Source organism: Eptatretus burgeri, chromosome 2 (genome assembly GCF_056783735.1).
Source record: "Eptatretus burgeri isolate ZD-2024b chromosome 2, Ebu_testis_v1, whole genome shotgun sequence".
In the NCBI taxonomy this organism is placed as follows: Eukaryota; Metazoa; Chordata; class Myxini; order Myxiniformes; family Myxinidae; genus Eptatretus; species Eptatretus burgeri.
The window spans coordinates 91,191,853-91,215,040 of NC_140962.1; the positions used below are offsets into that span (position 1 = coordinate 91,191,853).

The following is a 23,188-nucleotide window of genomic DNA, read 5'->3' on the forward strand; positions in this document are numbered from 1 at the left end:
CTCGATGGCAGAAATAATCTATAGTGGTTGCCAGTCGCCAGTCCTATTGTAGATTGCGGTGTTCACTTCAACCGGTCTCCCCCCTAAAGGCGCTGTCACACCTTGAAGTTTTAGCCAGCAATGGCAACGTATAAAAATGTATGTAAAACGTTGGCGTACGCTGAAGTTTTGAGGTTTTTTTTTAAGTTTTGGTCGTATTCATAACGTGTTGGTCGTATGCATAACATATTAGTAACGGGCACAGAACATTTCGTTGTCTTAGAGATAACTTATACCAACGAATGCTTAGCCTGTTGTCGGCGTTCACAACCTATGCCCAACGATAGTTTAACTTAGTCATGGCGCGCTGCACGTATCGCCGACGAACTCGTGGCGTTCTCTGTTAAAAACCTGCCGCACGCCGATTTAAATCATAACCGCCTGAAAATTGGAAGTGTCAACATCGCAGTCACACCTTGACGATTTAGCCAGCTTATGCTGACCTATGAAAAATGTGTCTAAAACACTGGCACACGTCGAATACGGTATGGGTAAGTTGTGGATACATTAGGAGCACGCTGAAAAACAATGAAGTACGCTGTCATATTCTGTGGTGCGCCTAGTACATCGTGAAATTTCAAGCATGCTGAAATTTTTACGATGTACTCGACGTATAGCTCACAAGTTCCGCATACGCTGGCATAAGTTCTCGGCACGCTCCGCGATCGCTGACACATGTCGGACACACGTTACTTGTAAGTTACTCATAAGTCGAAACACGTCGAGGTAATGTTTAGCATCCCTAAAACTTAATTTTTAACCTATGAGTAACGTGCTTTGAACCTATGAGTAGCGTGCTTTGAACCTATGTGTAACGTATCTCAAACGCACATTGTCGTATGTAGACGAATTTGATTGACGTCTTCCGGACGACCACAGAACTTACTGAACGTGTTTCTAACTTACAGCTACCGTATAATGGCGTATTGGCAGCGTTTAGGGGAATTGGTATATACAAATGGGCTTCACAAGAGGAACCCGTCAGTGTTCCAGACTCCATGTTGAGTAGATGTCCATGTCAGTAGTAGTAGTATTAGGTGAGCGTGTCAATAGTAGTGGTAGTAGTAGTATTGGTAGTAGTAGTAGTAAGTCCGTGTCAGTAGTAGTAGGTGAGCGTGATGGGGAGGGTGTGGGTGATGATGGATCCTCGTTGCGTCCACGAATACGAGACTACTTTGCACCATTGTTCGATGTTCTTTTCGGCTAATTTTTTTTTTCTTATTCCCACGATGAACTATTTTTTTGTTTCAGTTTTAAAAGTATTCAAAACGACTTGGGCAAATGCATAATGTATGAGTTATGAACACAGAACGTTTCGATAACTTATACAGCAGTGACAACTCGATGAGGTCATGTTGATGTTCGAGGACAGGTAGGTATTGTCGTCTCAGCCTTGCTGTATCCTCCATCTCTCGGAATGACATGGACATGTACTCACCACGAAGTCTAAAAAAAAGACGGGTTCCTCCTGCGAAGCCACTTTTTATATACCAATTCCCCTAATCGCTGCCAATACGCCATTATATGGTATCTGTAAGTTAGAAACACGTTCAGTAAGTTCTGTGGTCGTCTGGAAGACGTCAAATACGTCTACGTACGTCAATATGCGTTTGAGATACGTTACACATGGGTTCAAAGCACGTTACTCATAGGTTATAAATAAGTCACGGGTACCCTAAACATTACTTTGATGTGTTTCGACGTATGAGGAACTTTCAAGTAATGTATTGCGCAGTGTGAACAACGTTCGTGTAACGTGCTTACAAAACGTTACTCATAGGTTAGAAATAAGTTTCGGGTACACCAAACATTACCTCGACGTGTTTCGACTAATGAGTAACTTACAACTAACGTGTGTCGACGTGTGTCAACGATCGCATAACGTGCCTTCAACTTATTGCCAGCCTAGCGGAACGTGTGAGTCATACGCCGGCATACCTTGTAAAATTTCAAGCATGGAAAATTTGAGGACAATCCAAAAGTACGTTTAAAGCCAGCATACTACGATGTATGGCAGTGTTTTTCAGTGTGCTCTTAACGTATACAAAAGTACCCATAACGTATTTGATGTGTGCCAGAATTTTAGACAAATTTTTCATAAATCGGCATACGCTGGCTAAATCGTCAAGATGTGACAGCGGCTTAAGGCGGAGTGCACTTCATACTGTTCTGCAAGTATATGAGCAGTCGCTAATTCATGCCTCATCTATCCGCTGCCATAGATGATTTTCTGACTATACTTTGTCTGTTTCCTATCCCTCAACCTGCCTGGCATGGTTGTACCTACCAGTTTAGCTCTCTGGGTTTTTGGAACACGCTCAATGTGATAGTCAACCCACAGTGCCCGAATAACCCCCACAGCCATCCCAAATGCCCTCATGCTGTGCTGTTCTCTCGCAATTTAAGGGGCGAGCCCAGCCAGAACATATATCAAAAGCACTCCAGCATTTGGGCACTCGGGCTTAACCTGTACGGTCCTCAGGCACACATGGGCATAGCACAGGTAGGGCGCTGGATGCCATCCCAATATTCAAAAACCCGATGTTTTCGCCTGTCGCCCGTCAAACTTCAACTTGAAGAAAATTTGAGCATTTACCTCAGGAGTCATCGTTCAACGAAGCACGCGTCTAAACACAATTTTATTTATTAACAAGCATGGAAGTATTCGATCAAAATGGTGATGTTTATGTTATGCTTAAAAATAAATCGTTCTTTGTCTTAATAAATGTTTGAGATTTTAAAATAACTCATTTCAAGAAAAAAAACAGATAGCTCCAGCGAACTATACTGCTGAGGTTGTTTGCATTGATCAAATACTCCCGAAGAGTACTTGACTGAATCGGGAATTAATTTTTTTAATAATTTTTTTTGTTGCCCGATTTTTACAAAACTTGACACTGCACACCGCAGGCGAATGGTGATAAGGTGGGCCAAAAAATTTTGTGCTATCTTGTACCGTTTTGGCTGTATTTCAGGAACATACAAGATGAGTTTTAGTAATATATAGATAAGCTGCACAAAGACTCGTGCACCGTCACCCCGAGCGAGCGGCTCGTGCACCGTCGCCCCGAGCGAGCGGCTCGTGCACCGTCGCCCCGAGCGAGCGGCTCGTGCACCGTCGCCCCGAGCGAGCGGCTCGTGCACCGTCGCCCCGAGCGAGCGGCTCGTGCACCGTCGCCCCGAGCGAGGGGCTCGTGCACCGTCGCCCCGAGCGAGGGGCTCGTGCACCGTCGCCCCGAGCGAGCGGCTCGTGCACCGTCGCCCCGAGCGAGGGGCTCGTGCACCGTCGCCCCGAGCGAGGGGCTCGTGCACCGTCGCCCCGAGCGAGGGGCTCGTGCACCGTCGCCCCGAGCGAGGGGCTCGTGCACCGTCGCCCCGAGCGAGGGGCTCGTGCACCGTCGCCCCGAGCGAGGGGCTCGTGCACCGTCGCCCCGAGCGAGCGGCTCGTGCACCGTCGCCCCGAGCGAGCGGCTCGTGCACCGTCGCCCCGAGCGAGCGGCTCGTGCAATAACACCCAATTTCTGAGCTGTTTGCTGTTATTTACGTGTTTTCTAAATTACTCAGCGAAATGTTTTTTTTTTGCCAGTCACACACAGCTGTTGGTAAAGAATAATGATTGTGATCATATCCCTGAAACATTGATATGAATGCAACATTGTTTTTCGGTGAAAGCTACTCAAGGTTTCTGGGTTGTATACAGTAAGTACTCTTCCCTTTGTGTGCCGCCTTTTGCCTGCTGGTTGCATCATCAGTTAGGGGCGTGGCTATGCCCCTGATGCAGTGCCCCTATTACCACTACACTGGTGCTCATTTCGCCGACCTCGTAAGGATGGCAGGCTGAGTCAACCCGCTGGTGGTAATTCAGTGGACCATGGGACTCGAACTCAGAATCCTAGGATCTCAAGCCACCACCCTTACCACGAACCCAATGCCAGGCTCATAAGTATTGTAATTTGTCATCAAACTGACTCCAACCTGCCTATTCCCGAAAAATTGCCCATGTCGGCCAAGTGTGCGTGTGTGTTTCATATCTCTACCATCTTTACCAAAATTAAACGTTGCTGTCCTTGGCCGTTCAACTTCAGACAAAAAAATTCAGAACGATTGCTTGAAAACCATGGCCAAAAATCATGACAAATAGACAAACGCTACAGACCAACATACTTGGCAAAAAAACATTTTTTTTCGCCAAGTAACAAACAGAGAGGGGTGAAAACATAATCTCCTTCCACCTTAAGTGGTGGAGGAAATTTAAGTAAATAAACCCAATCCCGAGACCACGTTTCTATCCATTGTTTGAAGTATGTCGTGACTCACTAGAAACAGAGCATTTTCAATCCTGTAGGTTTCTCTTGCATGCTGATGGACATGGATTTACACAGCATATTATTTCAACGATTGGTAAATCTCATCAATGTTGTATGCATCACTCTGTTGCAATTATTCTGGAATTTTAAGTTATTGCATGAATGGTGAAAAGAATGCCTCTGAAATTATTATTAATTAAAACATTATGGCAAGATTTAACAAATCTACCAGAGTCTGTTGAGGAATTGTTAAAGTGTCCACTCTGAGTAGGTCATCGCCTGTTTGAATATGACACTGGTGGAGTCATACCAAAGACTTTTAATATTGTAAGTGCTGCTTATTCGTTTGATGCTCAGTATTTAAGAGGACAGAGCACACACAAACCCCGACAGTTGGTGATCTTTTGGAATGCGTGTGAAACATTGTCTGTCCTGTTAAGTGTTAAAAACATCTAGAAAGTGTTGAACAGTGTCTCATCAATCGTGATTTGTTTTGTCTCATACTGTGCGTATGCAGGTGGTGTATGTAACAGCTACTTTTCCTTATATTATGTTGGTTGTGCTGATGATTCGTGGGGTCACATTGCCTGGGGCTGCAGATGGACTAAGGTTCTACCTATATCCTGATATCTCCCGGCTGAAAGACCCCCAGGCAAGTCCTGTGTTAGTCATTTACAAATGATCCCCCTCCTCCCTCACCTACCTCTCCCCTCCCACTCCCCTGCCAGCAGAGAGGAGTTGTCAGCAAATAGCAACATAATATGCTTTGACAGTTGTGATACTCCATCCCATCCATATTCCCCTTCCCCTCTCCCCCCAACTCAGCCTCCCTTATTATTAATATTTAGCCTTCCCCCTATAAAATAAGGGAAGGCTTATTGCTGTTGTGGAGTTTGTTTCCACAATTATTGGTCCCAGCTTTTAATGGTACCAGAGAGTTTCTTCGACCCCGAGGACTACTAAAGCAGCATTTCAAATTTTTTTTTTATTCCTGTACTCCCAATTTCCGAGCTGTATCTCAGAGCCGGCTGGGAATTTAGGAATTAAATTTTGCATCAATAATGTGAATATAAAGTATGTGGAGTTGACATAAGTGTTTTTGACCTTGACATAATTTTGATAGATCGTAATGTAATTGTAGATATTTTAACATTGTTCACCACAACTCAACTAAGCTTTGTCAATGAGAACGCAATTGCCCTCACTAGATAGCTTAGACTAGAGCAAAGCACATTTACGCTTAATTTACATCATACCCCTCTGGGCGAAGATTAAATAGCAGTCTGAATAAAATACATGCGTTTTATATATATATATTTTTGCAATTATTGCTTGTCAACTACGTACACAAAAAAAACCGTTCAAAAGTTTGAACAACAAGTAAAACAGTCAGTTTCACAAAATTACAACTCTGTTGCAATGAGAGTGATTTTTACCACCCACAAACTGCTCCCCTCAATCCAGAAAAATGTGCTCCCTACCATAAAACTGAACAATGTTATTTACGAATTTCAGTGCCGGTGTGATGCCACATACGGAGGTCGCACATCACTCAGTCTGGAGGATCGGATCAAGCAGCACGTTCCATTGGCAATCCAGAACAACTTGGAGACTGGTCGTATACAACCATCCCGTACATGTAAGAACCCAACAAGACTGCTTGCTCAAAGTGATTCTGCCATTGGTAAGCTCCTCCTGAGCAACCCCCAAATGGACCCAGGGCTCTATCATGCCGAACGGTGCCAGATTGTGGCACGTGCGTGTACTGAAGCACATTTGGATGATCTTGAAGCCACATTTATACACACACGAACTCCTGTTCTTTGCAAACAAAAAGAGTATGTGCCTCCACTGCATCTGTTCTGACCTGGATCCATGGAAAAATGGGAGGTCACGGGTTCCCTCGGTGCCTCAAGGCTATGATGTGTATGTTCGTGTCAGTTCCAGTCCAAAGAACCAATCCACAACTGTCTGAACAAATAAATTGTTTCTTTTTGTGTCTGCACTTCCGGTATTCTTCCGTGTGTCCTGACGAGCTGCAAGAAGAAAAACGTCGACAATGTCTGTTCTTTTTTCTGCTATTTTATTTCATTTTTGTCATCGCTCAATATTGCCAATGCGAAATCTCAAAGACTACATGGCCTTCCAACATGTTCTTGGATCATAATAGTGTTCCTGCATTGAAGTTGTGCATCTGATATTTGATTAGTGCCCTTGACCTACTTTTTCGGAATGTGACCTAATTAACAAAAAACACGTTTTTGATCATAACTTGAACAATTTTCCTCCGATTTTCATGATGTTGAGTTATCTTGGATACATTTTAGATGGGGACACATTCTCTTAATTTACACTCTATCCCTAAATGTCGATGGTTAAGGCCATATGGTGGTCTGAACAAAATATGCCAACATTGTATCGTGGGCCAATGGTAAATCATGGGTGATCCCAGAGGGTAAGCCGGGTAAGGCTTACCCTTGGCGATCGCTTTGTGATCACAGATATAAAATGATCACAGATATCGAATTGAAGTGTGATTGTGAGTTAATGTGCTCTGATACAAACTGACCCAAACACAAACTTTAATTGATGACCATCTTTCAGTTTTTGGTGCAAGCATGAAATCGAGCTCACAGGGTAACAATTGCCACATGTGCTCCAGTGTTTCATTCGACTGCTGTTTGACATTTTGTAAATCTTTCTTCACTGTCTACAGAGTTGCTTTTAAAATTCTCAGTCTAATTTTATAATCAAGATTTTCAAGAAACTTAGGATATTTAATACATATTCAAATATGATGGCATTAATTTCCATCTTTTCTCCCCAATACCCCACAAATGGCTGCCCCTTACTCCTTGCATAACCCCCAATTTCTCAACATCCTTTCCCTACCCTCCATGCACACTTCCCTATTCTCATTTTTTCCCTTTATTCTTCTTCACACAGGCACAAGCACCATGTTCACATAGCAACAATCAACAAACAATCAGATGTGAGAAACGACTTAAAATTAAAGAACACACTATTCCAATGTGGTGCAATCAATTATAAATGCAAGGCAGGTTTATTTTTGGTCAAATAGCCATTTACCAGACCTTGGTTTTCCTTTGCATGAATAGATTTGTGATGCTGGATCTTTCAAGGCCGTCTGCCGTCTTGCAGTGCAAAATAATTTTTAATATAAAAGGTTAAAACAGAAAAGGGTTCCATTAGAACATTTATTTATTTATTTGGTGTCAGGCTTTAAAAGTTTTTATTTTTATTCAGCCTTGAAACAGTTTCTGTGCTTCATTGTTGAGCATCAATATTGGCAACGCATTCGCACTGACTGCAACTTGCGAACATGGTTGTTATGAGATTACTGAGAAGGTATTAATGCCCAGTTGTGTCGATCGAGTTGTTTCCACAATCCAAACCCCTACCCCCTCCTCCCCCTCTGCTGTTATAGTTGTTCTTTTTCCATTAAAAGGAAAACTGTGGTAATATAAAACCAGATTGAAAAATCTGATATTGAGATTTCCTGAAGATTGAAAGTTTGCTTTAATGCGGCTACATGTCCTGTAAAGTATATTTCGTCCATCAGGATGATGGATGTAAGCAAGTTAAAGCCAGCCCTTCGAAAGATTCCCAAATTCCTGCCACCTTCAGTCAAAATGCTGACGAATTAATTAGTTTCTGATCCTGTTAATATGCTGTTCGGAATGTTTTCTTATGTGCATTTCTCTTGCGTGCGCATTGGAATTTAAAGCTCCATGCACAAAATTTCGAGATTTTCAAAAAATAGGTGTTATATTCGAACGTTATTAGATTTGTTTAGTACAGTATATTATAAATAATACTATCGATTGAAAAGCGAATTGTTTACACCATCCTAGCTAAGTGGTCTCATCAATTATGGAGAGGTTTTTGAGCAAAATCAACTTGTATTGTAAATTGGTGTAATGTGACCTTTTGACCTTGAAAATTGCCCTTCAAGGTCAAAGTCGGACATGTCTCCTTTTCTCAAAATGTTTACTTTGGTGCCCTCTATCGACATGTCAAATGTGGTGCTTTTGTCCAGTCTGTCACTGGCCATTTTTTTTTACCCTAACTGACCGGAATACTTGTGGTCTTCTCACCCCGACCCCCGGGTCCGCAACAATACATATACATATATATATATATATATATATATATATATATATATATATATATATATATAACCATTCAACCATGCACTCCCCACCCCCCATATTTTCCATTTTGTCTGTATTCATCTTGTCCACCCCTTGCGTTCTCCCCTGCCCCTCACCATTACCCGCATCCCTTGTTTATCTGTCTCCATCAATTTTGTCCCTCCGCCATGCTGTTGGAATTTCCCCCTCTCTTACTGCTGTTCCTTTTGTTATTTTGCATACTAATCCATTCTGTGTCCTCACTCTTATGCCAACAGAAGGGCCAAGGGTCAGCCTCAACTCTAGAAACAAAAAAGGAGGAAAAACAACAACAAAAAAAAAAACATCACACGGTCCAAACTATTGTTAACATGATCTAACGATGGATCCCCTCCACAAAACAGTCTGCACCATAAACTACTGAGTCCACTTTGTGGTTTATCAGATGAACCTGTTGTGTGCATGAGTTATACTGTATGACAGTTTGCTTGTGATGCATACGTTGCAGGTGTGGATGGACGCAGGGACACAGATATTATTCTCATATGCCGTCTGCCTGGGATGCATCACAACACTCAGCAGTTACAACAATTTCAACAACGATTGCTACAAGTATGAACACAACAATTACTTAATCGATGTTTTCTTATATTCTGTACTTGAGCATACTTCATACTTGATTTATTCTGCTAACATTTTACAAATACTCCATTAAAAAAAAGTAAATCAACTGGAAAGTGACTTACAAAAGTTTCATTCGAATCACGTTTAATGAGCCAGAGTAATGGGCAATATAATTTAAGCTCAAAACATAATTTAATGAATAACTAAGTATGATAATCAATGCTCGTGTTGGAGATTAAAAACTCTGAAATTCTCTCTTAGGTTTGATCAGACCAGCCATTTAAATATTGTTATGGCCTGGGGTTTGGGGTTCCCCATATAGGAAGGTGGGGGGGGGGAGGGGGAGGACTCAAGCTCCTCCAATATATCTGCTCCTGCATGCCGATATGCCACAGATAAGTCCGCGGCCTGGAGGGTTGTGAAGCAACAATGAACGTCATCAGATGGCCAAATCTCCCAGTGTTCCTCCGTGTTCCTAACACTGTTTACCTGGGGGTGAAATGGCCCACTTACTGAAGCTCATACCCTCAGCACGCACTTGGGTTACTGCCACTCAGAACAGAATGCAGCACTGAGTATTTAATGGAGCAAAATAGTTGGGGTGAAACTTCCCAGCTAACACGAGTGTGGACTGTGTGTGACCAATAGGGAAAAGACACACTGAGCGGTTTTGAAGAAAACAGGTACGGATTTATTAGTCCCCTACTGGTTTCACCGGAGGGGACTATAAGCTTGCTCTCCGTCTGTCTGTCCCACCTGTGGTTTTTCAGACCTCTTTCCCCACACCCTTTAACATATTCAACTGAAACTTGGTACATGGCTTTGTGATAAGTTACAGAACAAGTTTGAGTTCCATGGGGTTTCATCAATTTTTCACAGTGTTATGTCCTTTTTGGACTTCAAAAATATCACATCGGTTGGGGATATGTATTGCAAAGCAATTCTCGCTCTTGTTTATATCAGGTAATATAAACACGGGGGAGTTTGTGTGGCACGTATATTCAGTAAAGGCTTTCTTCACAAGGAATGGCAAAGTATATATTCAGGGTGTATGTGAGGGTGTGACACATATACAATGGGAAAAATGTGTATGGCATGTATGTATAGCAAAAAGAATCGAGACGCAAAGCAGAACTTGTTCCCTTGACACTTGTGAGGCCTTCTACCATCTTAGTTAATTATCTACACACAAGACTTGTCGACAATCAGAATCGCGATCAGAGAAATGGAGAGAGAAAGCAAAGTAGAGAAGATGTGGAGCAGAGCATGGGTACCGCTCCTTCCTACCTTAGTAAGATGTGTGCAAGCTTGTACTACATGCAGACTCGTGTAAGCCTCCCCTCTGTCACCGACCTCACTCGGTTTCATGCCCTCCTCTACGGAGGCCGAGCTGATCTGTCTCTTGTTCCTTGGAGTGCACGATCACACTCTTTCTACCTCGTCTCACCATGGAGGTCAAGCTATTCTCTACTTTACAACATCGAGAGGTTGATGTTTGTTTTGTTGAACAATGACATCGAACACACATGACATGCACATGACGGCAGCTGTACGTGAAGGATCCTGCAGCTCTAAATGTTTTGATGTTTTCCAATTCAACAAAAGAACCAAGACACCACTGCAGGGCTAATAATTACCACCATTGTGTTCAAATGGGGTTTTTGCATGAATTGAATGAAGGATTCTATTTACATTCCACATGTTCAACTACCTGCTTAAGAATCTTTTGTGCGAGTCCAATGATAATTGTGGTCCATTGTAATTCATCAATGATCTCACTCGTAATTGTGATATTTAATGTCCACCAACTGATGCTCGCAGATGGGACAATAAAAAGCAAATTTTACAGCAATTTCACCCCACTGTTTTGTAGAATCAAATGATCACTGTGCATTTTTTTTGATACCAGATGATATGTATCAGAAGAAAAAACTGAAAATGTTCTCATCCCTGCCTCAAAATCACTTATTTTGACCCAACAGGGATTGTGTGTTGCTCTGCTGCCTAAATAGTGCTACAAGTTTCTTGGCTGGATTTGCCATCTTCTCAGTCCTTGGTTTCATGGCCTTTGAGCAGAATGTTCCGATTTCGAAAGTGGCTGTGGCAGGTCAGATTTCCTTGCACCTCATACCTTCTAAAACCAATTTTACCTTTTCTTGTCATTTGCTTTATAGCACTTGCGTCTCCTGCTCTTTAGTCCCTTACTTTCATTTCATTATGGTGATAAATTTGATTTTTTGTCGTTCGTTGCTTCGTTTTGTTATCCTAGCATGCCTGTATTGATATACCTGCTGTATGCCAGGGCATGTGTGTGTGTGTGTGTGTGTGTGTGTGTGTGTGTGTGTGTGTGTGTGTGTGTGTGTGTGTGTGTGTGTGTGTGTGTGTGTGTGTGTGTGTGTGTGTGTATATGTATATGTATATATATATATATATATATATATATATATATATATATGTATATATATATATATATATGTATATGTATATGTATATATATATATATATATATATATATATATATATATATATATATATATATATATATATATATATATATATATATACATATGTGCAGAAATATGTAGTTAAACATACAGAAAGTTAAAGTGAAGGAGGCTCATTTTGTGGTGGCTGGGGATAGAATCCCTACATTGAAAGAACAGCCAGTTAAGAGTCTTGGCAGATGGTATACACAACCGTTAACAGATAGGCATCGAGGAATGCAGGTGCAGAAGAAACTTGTGCAGGGTCTGTCTACAATTGATGGTTGTGGCTTGCCAGGGAGGTATAATATATGGTGCTACCAATTTGGGTTGTTGCCTCGTGTCTTATGGCCGCTCCAAATATATGAGATTGCTCTAATAAGAGCACAGCGGATGGAGAAGATGGTCAATTTATATATGTGGAAATGGTTGGGTTTGCCAAAAATGTTAGCTCGTTTGGTGTTATACAGCATAAGTTCAAAGATAAAGCTGCCATTTAAGTCACTAGCTGAAGAATATAATATTGGGAAAGCCAGATTCCAAATGATGCTTCGAGATTCAAAAGACCCAGTGATCAGTGAACTGGGGCCAAAGATAAGAACGGGAACTAAGTGGGATGTTCAGAGGATGGTTGAAGATGCGGAGAATAGGTTGCAAATGAAGGAAATCATTGGGGCAGTGCAGAAAGATAGGAAAGGATTTGGTTGGAAAGAACAGAAACGGTGGCCACAAGTGAGTGCTGGTGGGCGACGAGAGATGGTGATCGAAGAGATTACATGAATGGAAGAGGAGAGAAGAACAGTTCAAGCTACAAGTCAACCTCAGCAACGAGCATGGACAGCATGGGAGATGGTTGTGCAGAAGAAGGTTAGCTGGGCATCCCTGTGGAAGACGGAGCCACAGCGAATAATCTTTGCACTTAAATCCATGCGTGACCAGATGCCAACTGCGGTGAATCTGGCAAAATGGAAATTGGCTGAGTCAGTAGAATGTGCCAAGTGTGGTCAAAGAGAGACGATAGAGCATGCACTGTCTGGTTGCCAGAAATCTCTAGCCAGGTATACTTGGCGACATAACCAGGTTTTGCGAGTGATTGTCGAGGTTACGAAAAGGCTATGTGATGAGGCAAACAAATCAGACATAAAAGCGAAGAATATTATCACGTTCAGAAAGGAGGGTGAGAAAGTAAGGTTAACATCAAGGGGGCAGCATGCATTTTGAAGCCAGGGGTGGGCTGGCAGGTAGATGCAGATTTGGACAGAGTGCTGAGGTTCCCATCTCATATTCCAGTCATCCAACAAAGACCTGATTTAATTATTTGGTCTGAGGTGGTAAAAATGGTTGTCATCGTTGAGCTGACAGTATCACAGGAAGGAAATATGGAAGGGGCATATGAAAGAAAGTTGTGTTGGTATGAACAGGAAAGAGAAGTGTGTGATGACCATGGGTGGATGTGTGATGTGCTACCAGTGGAAGTGGGTTGTCAGAGTTTTGTGGCAAGGTCTATGCTGAAGTACATCAAGATGATTGGAGTGTCATCTAAGCAAGTCAAGAATACTGTGACACAATTACAGGACACAGCAGAGATAGCCTCATTGTTGATTTGGAGGCAGGGGTGAGTGCAGTAATTCCACTCACATGTAAAGGCAGGTCTGTGGGGATCTACTGTATATTTGGTGATTGATATCTGGTGATGAGCATGTGGGCCGATGTCGCTTGGTGGTGCGTGTGCTGCACTGCTGGGGCCGCCCATGACGAGCTTTGCTGGAGTAGGCCCCAAAACAGTGATGATACATGGGTTCCAGCTGAGGAGAGTGACATCGAGCAGTGTCCTGACACTCTATGTTCTGTTCTATACATATATGTGTACATATATATATATATATATATATATATATATATATATATATATATATATATATATATATATGTTACCAGTCCAAAGTTTTCGAACACCCCCATTTTCCCAGTTTTTACTGAAATTTTAGCAGTTTAATGTTTCAATGTACTCTGAAATTAAAGCATAGAACAAATAAACAATTGCAGATAAAAAATAAATCATGGAATCATTTTGTTGAACAAAATTGAATCTAAATTTTTGACTCATCAAAGTAGCCACCTTTTGCAGATATAACAGCCGAACATACTGGTGGCATTCTTTCCACAATGAAAATCAAATATTCTTCAGAAAGTTCTTCCCAACACTGTTGCAGAAGTTCCCACAAATGTGTTGCACTTGTAGGTTGCTTTGCTTTCACCCTTCTGTCCAGTTCATCCCAAACCAGCTCGAAGGGGTTTAAGTCTGGAGACTGTGCTGGCCATTCCATGTTTTGAAGCCTACCATCTTGTTCTTTTCTTCTAACGTAGTTCTAACATCTCCTGGAGGTATGTTTTGGGTCGTTATCTTGCTGTAGGATGAACCTGTGACCAACTCGGCGCAGACCAGAGGGTATTGCATGGCGCTGCAAAATGCTGTGATAGCCCTTTTGGTTCAGGGTACCAGTCACTCTGGGAAAGTCGCCGACTGGATCCAGCAAAAGAGCCCCAGATCATCACGCTTCCTCCTCCATGTTTGACAGTTGGTGTCACACAATGAGGAAACATCATTTCGCCTACTCGACGGCGTACAAAAACCCTGCGTGATGAACCGAAGATTTCAAATTTTGATTCATCGGTCCATAAGACCTTCTTCCAGTTTTGAGTTGTACACTGGCAGTGCTTCATGGCCCAGGCAAGCCTCTTTTTCTTATCTTGACATCTTAGCAATGGCTTTCTTACTGCCACTCGAACTGTCAAACCTGCAGCTCGAAGTCTTCTCTTCACAGTTGAAACTGAGACTCCCTTACTTCGACCAGTGTTAAGCTGTGCTCGAAGCTGCTGTCCTGTGAGCTGCCTATCACGCAAGCTGTTGACTCCCAGAAACTTGTCTTCTGATTGTGTTGTGGCTTTGGGTCTGCCAGACCTCTTCCTGTCAGAGTTTCCTCCAATTTCCAAGTGCCTTTTGATGGTGTCGGAAACTGTACTCACTGACTCCTTTCAAGAAATTGCAAAGCGAACCAAGGTGAGCCCTACACTTTTAAGGGTTACAATGGTCTGTCTGTCTTCCTTTGTTAATTGTCTTTTTCTCCCCATTATGATAGCAATATACTACTTCCTGCAGTGCAATATTGTCCAAATAATGTTTCAGAGGGTGGAGCACCAGAGTCTGTTCCAACACTGCTTTTATACAGAGAGAGGGTTTGTAACTAATCAACAAAAGTTGGGACACCTGTCGGAATTGTTTGCATCAACTTTCAAGGCTTTATTTACTTCCATTGCTGCAGAACACAGCTGGAGTTGCTAACCCTCGTCTACATGTCTCGTCCTACACGTCTCACGAATTAGTGTGACCTCCCCCGCCTCCATTCCTGGGCCGATAGCCGTTGTACTCCCTCCCAGCTCGTTCGCTCCAACAAGTGGCGCCGCCATTATGCCCGCCTGCAGGCATCGGCCTATTTGCTGCATCTCACCCCGCAGTGTTTGCACAATGCCATTTATTTGGCTGTTTATTCCGTTTATTTAGTTTCCCATCTGTTGTGCCATTCCATCCATTTTGTTGTTTCATCCTGCCAGCATGGCACATAGATGGGCCATGTCAGGTGCACTCGGCTGAGCCGATTCGGCCAGGATCGGGGGGTTTTGGCGGAGAGGGGGAGGGGGAGTTGTCATACACCGCGGCCGCTGCCGCACCCATTTCGGGCTCTGGGTTTGGTTGGGGGAGTTCGTCCTGCACCACAAGCATTTCCTGCTCGGGGATTTCATCCTGAGCCATGGATTCTACACATTCTAAATCTATATCTACCCCCAGCTCCCACGAGCCTTCAAACTCCACCTTATTTCGTGGAAGAAATAAATTTGAATCGCTCGTGTTTGGTGGGAATCGGGGGTCGCTCCACTCACCCCTGAACCGATTCCCATGAATTTAATTGGAGACCGAGGTGGATTCGAATCTCACTCCCGGACACCAGTGTTACGAATTCGCGCCCGCCGGCGTGCGATCGGCCGCGTCCCACTAATAGCAACCGCGTCGCCCAATTCAGTCGTGACTTTCCGGAGTTAACGCTGGAACCCTGTCACAGGTGGGTCTTCAAGCTCACCACAGCCGTGCCTATTGTCTACCCGCGCAAGATAGGGTCACTCGCCGAACTCCATATAGCTAAGTACCTGTGCGGGCAGTCGACCGGGAGACCGTACCTCGACGCAGGTCGGCTTGGGACACGAACCGCTTAAGCGGTCCATTCTGTTCTGCAGTGATAACTGAGTGGGTATTATCGCCGACCTAGCTGGATCCGATTCTACTTAACAGGTGTTTAAAACTCAGCTATTTATTCCGCGATGCAAGATGGCACGTTCAATGGGGAAAGAGACGACGAACGGGATACATTTCACACAAGGACATTTATTATACAACACGTAAGCAGGCAAATAGGAACAACAGGCAAGCACGTATACAGGCAAATAGAAACAAAAGCAGGCAAACAAAAGCAAGGACAAGCACTACGACCGAATATAATTATTAATTAATGTACAGTCACTTAAGCAGTTTTACTTGACAGGACGGCACCATGACAACATTCATTCAAAAACCCCAAAGAAACACAAGAAAAGACCCCCTCACAGACAAGGGGGTCAGCCTGGACCACTTGGATCTTTATGACACGGGTCCCGCGACACCGTAGCAGGTTACCTGCACCCTCGAGGTGCGACGGTCGGCGAGCCCTCTCCGGCACTCTCCTCTCGTACGCGCCTCGACCCTGGACCACCGCTGGCAACCCTCACGACTTGGCGCCCAGAGGGAGAAGACGACCTCGACGATCCAGAGAGAGCGGATGACGTCGATGAAGAAGCAGAGAGCGTCGACGAAGAGGAACCAGAGCAATCCAGCACGAAGAAGAAGAGAGCAAGCCCCGTGTGCGGTCCGCCTTGTATAGCGTGGGGCTCGGCCCCTTCGCTCCACCCCCTTTTCGGCTCCGCCTCCCTTCGAGCTCTTTTGAGAAGCTCCTCGAAAAGGGGCGTTCCCCCTCCCGACCGCCTCACGCACCATGTCCACCAATCGCGAGCGAGCTCTTCGTCGCTTTTCGTGCTAGCGTTGGTGGCGCAAAATGGCAGGAAAACTCGCGCGTTGCTGCAGGTCTTCCATGGGGCCTTCGTTCGACGTCTTCAGACGGTCCAAAATAATGATAGCGAAAGAAAAACGGCTAACTCAAAGGATCACAGCCCGGCTAACTCAAAGGATCACAGCCCTGTGAATATGGAAATTCCCTCAAAACAACGGTGGAGAAATCTAACTACACAATTACTTATCGTCATAACTGATCTGAGGACCCTTTATGGTGTATTGCGAATTTCCACAGCCGTAACAATATATATATATATATATATATATATATATATATATATATATATATATATATATATATATATATATATATATATATATATATATATATATATATATATATATATATATATATATATATATATATATATATATATATATATATATATATATGTATATATAATTATGTATATATGTATATATATATATATATATATGTATATATATATATATATATGTATGTATATGTATATATGTATCGATCTATAATTCCAGCAGTGTGTGTGTGTGTGTGTGTGTGTGTGTGTGTGTGTGTGTGTGTGTGTGTGTGTGTGTGTGTGTGTGTGTGTGTGTGTGTGTGTGTGTCTGTGACCGCTGTTTCTCGACAACCGCTGGTCCGATCTAATTGAAACTTGCCAGGTATATTGCTGGGGCCCTGAGGATGTGCCATTTTAAGGTTTGATATTAATCGGACAAGTGCTTCTCAAGTTATGGCCATTTATTTACCAAACCAATGACAAGACACGTTGTTGCGTGGGCCTTGCCGATGGGGAAGGGAAGCTCAGCCGCGTTCGCCATTACGGGTTACAACGTACGGACTTCCGGATCCATTATGGGTTACAACGTACGGACTTCCGGATAGTGATGACTACGTGTATTTTAATAATTTCTCAATTTCTTTTGCGCATTTATAGATAAACACAATGCCCCAAGTTATGATCGTTTTCATATTAGACGGTGCATCAATTTCGGTAACATCAGAGTGCTGGTATTCTCCGAACCAGGAAATAATTTTTTTTTCTCTCTTCTCTTCTCTTTTTGTTTTTCCTTGCCACGTCATTGCGAAAAGGAAAAAATACGTTGGCGCTAATTGAATAATTGGGTATTAAAACTAAATTGCGAATAATCGTAACGGCGAATCATATTCGAACTTCCGGGCTACGCACGTCCGGGCACTCGAGAGCGAAGAAATGGCCTGAGTGGTTGTTGTTTGTTGCTCGCGGTTTGAATATTTATTTATTATTATTATTATTTTTTTTTTACGGGCACGTACTAGTATATATAATTATGCATATATATATATATATATATATAATTATGCATATATATATATATATAATTATGCATATATATATATATATATATATAATTATGCATATATATATATATATAAATATATATATATATATACACATGCGGACGTGCGGACGGCCACGTAACTCGGATCGCGGCACGTCGCCCACCGGATGGACAATTCAGTCGTGACCCTCTCGGAACAACGCCGGGAGCTCGTCACGGGTGGGTGTTTAACCCCACCACGACCGTGCCAATTGCCCACCCGCGCAGGATAGGGTTGCTTGCCAAATTCGATCTACCTCAGTACCTGCGCGGATGGTCGACCGGGCGATCGTACCACGCCACAGGCCGACTCTGGACACGAACTGCTTAAGCGGTCCGTTCCGTGCTACAGTGATAACCGAGCGGTGTTATCGTCAGCCTCGACAGTTCCGATTAATTACCGGGCGTCTTAAGCCCACTACAAACCCCTTTACGTGAAGCAGGATGGAGGGTCAATAAAGAAAAGACGAAGCGAAACGGGAAAACAGTTCACACAAAGCACATTTATTTCCCGGCACACGGAAAGCACATATATACAGCCACAGTCAAAATGCACATATAGCAACCAAAACAAAAGCAACAACGACGCAGATTTACTACCGACTTCGTGCACACACGGCAACACTTATACAGTTCTACTTTACAGACGGCGCCAACACACATTTACACAAAAGCAAAGGAAAGAAGCCACCCTCATAGACAAGGAGGCGGACAGGCCTGTAGGCCGATTGTGTGCGTGACCTGGAGGAGCGGCCAGGCCCGCGAGACCGGGGGGTCCTACCCGCGTCCTCGTGACGCGTTGGCGGACGAGCCGTAGATGTGGCCGCGTGGCTGTGCCCCGACTCCGTGCTCCTTGGCGGGTTTCGTTGGCACGACGTTTGGAGTGGGGTGGGAACGGGGCCCCCTTTTTGCACTATCTCAGCATGGGGGAAAGGGGGAATTGTTGATGCCCTGGGGGAGGGAGAATGGCTGGCTGGCTTGGGTCCCGCGCCGAGCGATCCCACACCGCGACGTCATCGCCGACCGCCGTCCTTCTCGCCTCGGACCCGAGCTCCTTGGCCTCTTCCCACAACTCTTCTCAGCCGACTGCAGAACCCAACTCTCTGCCACACCGATGACTTCGCCACCCGACTCGACTGACTCCATTCCCCTTGCGCTCGCCTTCTTATAGGCTGGCAGGATCAGCTAATATGCAAATATTCGGATCAGGATGACCTTGGGGGCAGAGCCACGCTCGCCCATTGGTCGGAGGAAACGGGGGCGTGAACCTCCCCTGATCATAGAATTTGCATATATCGATTTCACACAGACGCGCCTGGAGGCAGGGCCAAGCCGCCCCACGCTTACTAATTGGACGGAGGAAAAGTGGGCGTGTAGCGTTCTTGATCCGAATTTTCCCTCGGAAAGGCCGCTATTTGCGCTCGCGGCTCGGTGCGTTCGGCACCAATCGCCAAACGGGCCCGAGACAGCCCGACGCTCAGTGTTCACAGGTGGTGCGGGAATGGCCGTAGGAGAGAGGTGAAGGTGGTGGAGGGTTTTCGGTGGTGGTTTGATGGTTATGGTGCCGTTTGGGAATGGCGGTGATGCGATGATGTGGGAGCGAGTTGTGAAGGTAAAGGTCGTGGCTGTTGGCGTTGTTGTTGTTGTCCGAGGGTTGGAGCGTGGTTGCAGTTGGTGACGATGGCTGGCGTGGTGGTTGTTGTGTGATGGCGGTTGAGACGTGGTTGGTTCAAAATAAATATAGAACAGAAAAACGCCTAACTCAAAGGATCGCAGCCTGAATGAATCACATCAATACCCTCTATACAACGGGTTTGGGCTAACTACACATGTACTTAGAGATATCTCACCTACGGGCCCTGAATGGTGGTTTGCGAATTTCCACAGCCGTAACAATATATATGTATATGTATATATATGTATATGTATATGTATATATATATGTATATGTATATATATATGTATATGTATATATATATGTATATGTATATATATATGTATATATATATACATATATACATATATATATACATATACATATATATATACATATACATATATATATATATATATATATATATATATATATATATATATATATATATATATATATATATATATATGTATATATATATATATATTTGCAGACCCGAGTTCGTTGGGTTACTACGAGGTTGTGGGTATTCCCGGTTCTCCGTGGACTCACCAGGAATCAAAGCCGCCACACATGAATAAGTCCGTGTTGTGGCAGGTCACTAATCGACCATGAACGCCAGCAATTTAACCACGTGACCCAGTGTCCTCTGTCTGACTACCGTTTAACTGTCGTACACACAGTCTCCTTATCAGGGAATCGTGCCCTCAGCTTTGTGCTAGTTTTATGCAATAAAAATGAAATGCATTTTATTGAAAAGCGCAATAAAATGCTTCAGCAATACAAAAAAAATCCCTCCAATTTAATCTTGAAAATATGTTAACAAAGATCAAAAGCATACAATTTCAAAATGTATTTAATGTGAGATGACTCCTGAGGAAGATGAATGGATTTCCATCCTCCATCATCCCAGGCTTGTGTCATCATGGAGAGTTCCTGAGGTTTTGGATGAATACTTGCAATGTTGTTTTTACGGCTGCAAACAGCACTTGCAAGGCTATGTGTCACACTTCTTTTATTCGTGAAAGGGATTGCTGCAGTGTGGAGTTCGTGATTGCTCATCATTGAAACGTGGTTAACATTCAAAATATTTTTTGAGAATTTTTAGTTTGATAAAACTTATCACAGATAAGGAGGTAATTGTAGTTTCCTATTGCTGGGGAACAAGCTGGCTGGGTGCCAAGTTTCTGTAGTGTAGGTTGACAGGTAAAAAAATTTTTTTTGTTTTGATGGGACATGCTGATAGGGTGCCAAAGTACTTTTGCACTTGCTAATCGTGAATGGAATTTCCCTGTTGTTAAGGAAAACCTGGCTGACTGGTTGCTGAATTATTGGGTGAACTAGAATTGTTATTTTCATACAACATCATATATACTACATGTCTGTTTTACAGTTATGAAGTGCAGACTACTTTTCAGTTCTTTAATCACTTTGTGTGTCTTCTGTCATTTCAACCAACTTCCAATTACTTCCTACCAGGGCCTGGCCTGGCATTTATAGCTTATCCGAAGGCAGTGTCCATGATGCCTCTGGCTCCACTCTGGGCTTCACTCTTCTTCATCATGCTCCTCTTCCTGGGCCTAGACAGTCAGGTGACCTTTGACTTTGTATTGCAGCAACACTCAAAAATTAACCTCATTGCTCACAGTATAATTCAAACTTGGACAAAGCCCAGATGTTGTCATAAAAATTTCAAAAAGTCCCAATGCTATTCTCTTACCTCCACTCCACTATCCTGGCAGTTTGTGTGTGTGGAGACTTTTGTTACCTCTACCATGGACATGTTTCCTTCCACCTTGCACACCGGCCATCGGAGAGAACTCCTCATCCTTGCCTGTATTGTTGTATTCTACCTCTGTGGACTCTTCCTAATCACTGATGTAAGCAGAGATTGTATAAAATTGCCAAATTATAACTCTAATGTCTCTGTTCCCCACTGTTTTATGCTTCCCTCTCCCTCCTCTCTCGTCTCCTGCTCCACTTGTTGTACGTTCTGCATGTTAGCTCTTATACGAGCCAAGACATTGTATACAAAAAAAAAATTAGGCAAACAGATGCTAAGGGTTAGCAACAATAATTCAGAGATGTCTTTTATTGTTCTTAATATACAATATTGTTTGTGGAATTCGAGCATATTTGCCGATACATTTGCAATGCATCTGCAATTGCAACTGTGTAGGCAAATTTGCTTGAATTCCATAAACCTCAGGTCCAGTTTGTTAGGCAGAGAGCCAACATCTTTACCTCCACCACTGAAGGTGGGTGGACATTATGTTTTGTTTATTTGTCTGTTTGTTTATGAACATGATATCTCAAAAAGTTGTGGATGGATTCGGAAAAAATTTTGTGGATACGGGTGTGTGACAAGAACTAAATTGTAAGATTTTGGTGAACATCTGGATCTGGATCCAGATAATATTTTTACAGTGATTCTTCACCATTGAGAGATAGGACCAAAACAATGTATAGCATGATGTCAAAAAGTTATGGACGGATTCAGGTGAAACTTGGTGGACAAGTTGGGTTTTGCAACAAGGAAAAACTGATTCAATTTTGGTGAAGATCTGAATCCAGATCCGAGAATTTTTAAAGTGATTCTTCACCATAGAGTGATCGGGCTAAAACTGATATGAAGCACTATATCTCAAAAAGTTATGGACGGATTCGGACTAAACTGGGTGGACAGGTTGGGAGTATGAAAAGGACGAATTCATTACTTTTTGGTGAGAATCCGAATCCGAGAATTTTTTTAACTGATTCTTTGCCATTGAGAGATGGGGCCACAAATAATATACATATTCTTAAGGATTCGGGGGTGGGGGGCGGATCGGATGAGTGCATCAATCACTGTCCGTAACCAGTTTGGGTTTTCGCACCCTACTCTCGACAGCCAAATGTTACAGATTCGGCGCCACCCGAACCACCGCCGTCTCCGGGGTTATAACGCCGGCTGGTTCGGCACAGGCCTCGGGTCACGCGTCTCGAATCGCGATACCAACGTACCCCTGGACCTTACCAGTTGGGGAAATAGACCCCGGTTACAGACTAGTTTTGTCAGAGACCGAGCGAATTCTGCCGGTCTGTAACCATTTTGGTTTTTATATCCAAATGGAGCGGATCGTTCCTCAGCGTGGCACAAATTAATTCAAATGACAACTTCATACGAATCAGCCAGATTTATTGGGGACACATCGGGGAAACACAACACAAGCAAAGCATTCACAACAATGTTATAATTAATCTATTACCCGTTCTTAACTAGGGAGCTACGGATTACGGGTTTTGAAGGGGACCCTAACGAGATAAACCTCAGACAACATGCAAACAAGACATGGACAGCATGCAGACAAGACACAGAGTACTTGGTGATGCTTCATGGATGAGAGGAAAATGTCAAAGGCCCGAATGCAGCTCGTGACAAGCCAATGTCT

General features: G+C 43.4%; 1 protein-coding gene across 1 annotated transcript in view; it reads left to right on the forward strand.

The window, feature by feature from the left end:
• The window catches only part of LOC147032552 (sodium- and chloride-dependent GABA transporter 3-like), a 199,351-nt gene that overhangs the window by 91,028 nt on the left and 85,135 nt on the right, over nt 1–23,188 (forward strand). Inside the window, 5 exon segments of the mRNA XM_085870296.1 lie at nt 4,864–4,998; nt 9,009–9,112; nt 11,107–11,231; nt 21,237–21,349; nt 21,500–21,637. Of these exon segments, the coding sequence (XP_085726422.1) occupies nt 4,864–4,998; nt 9,009–9,112; nt 11,107–11,231; nt 21,237–21,349; nt 21,500–21,637 (615 nt within the window).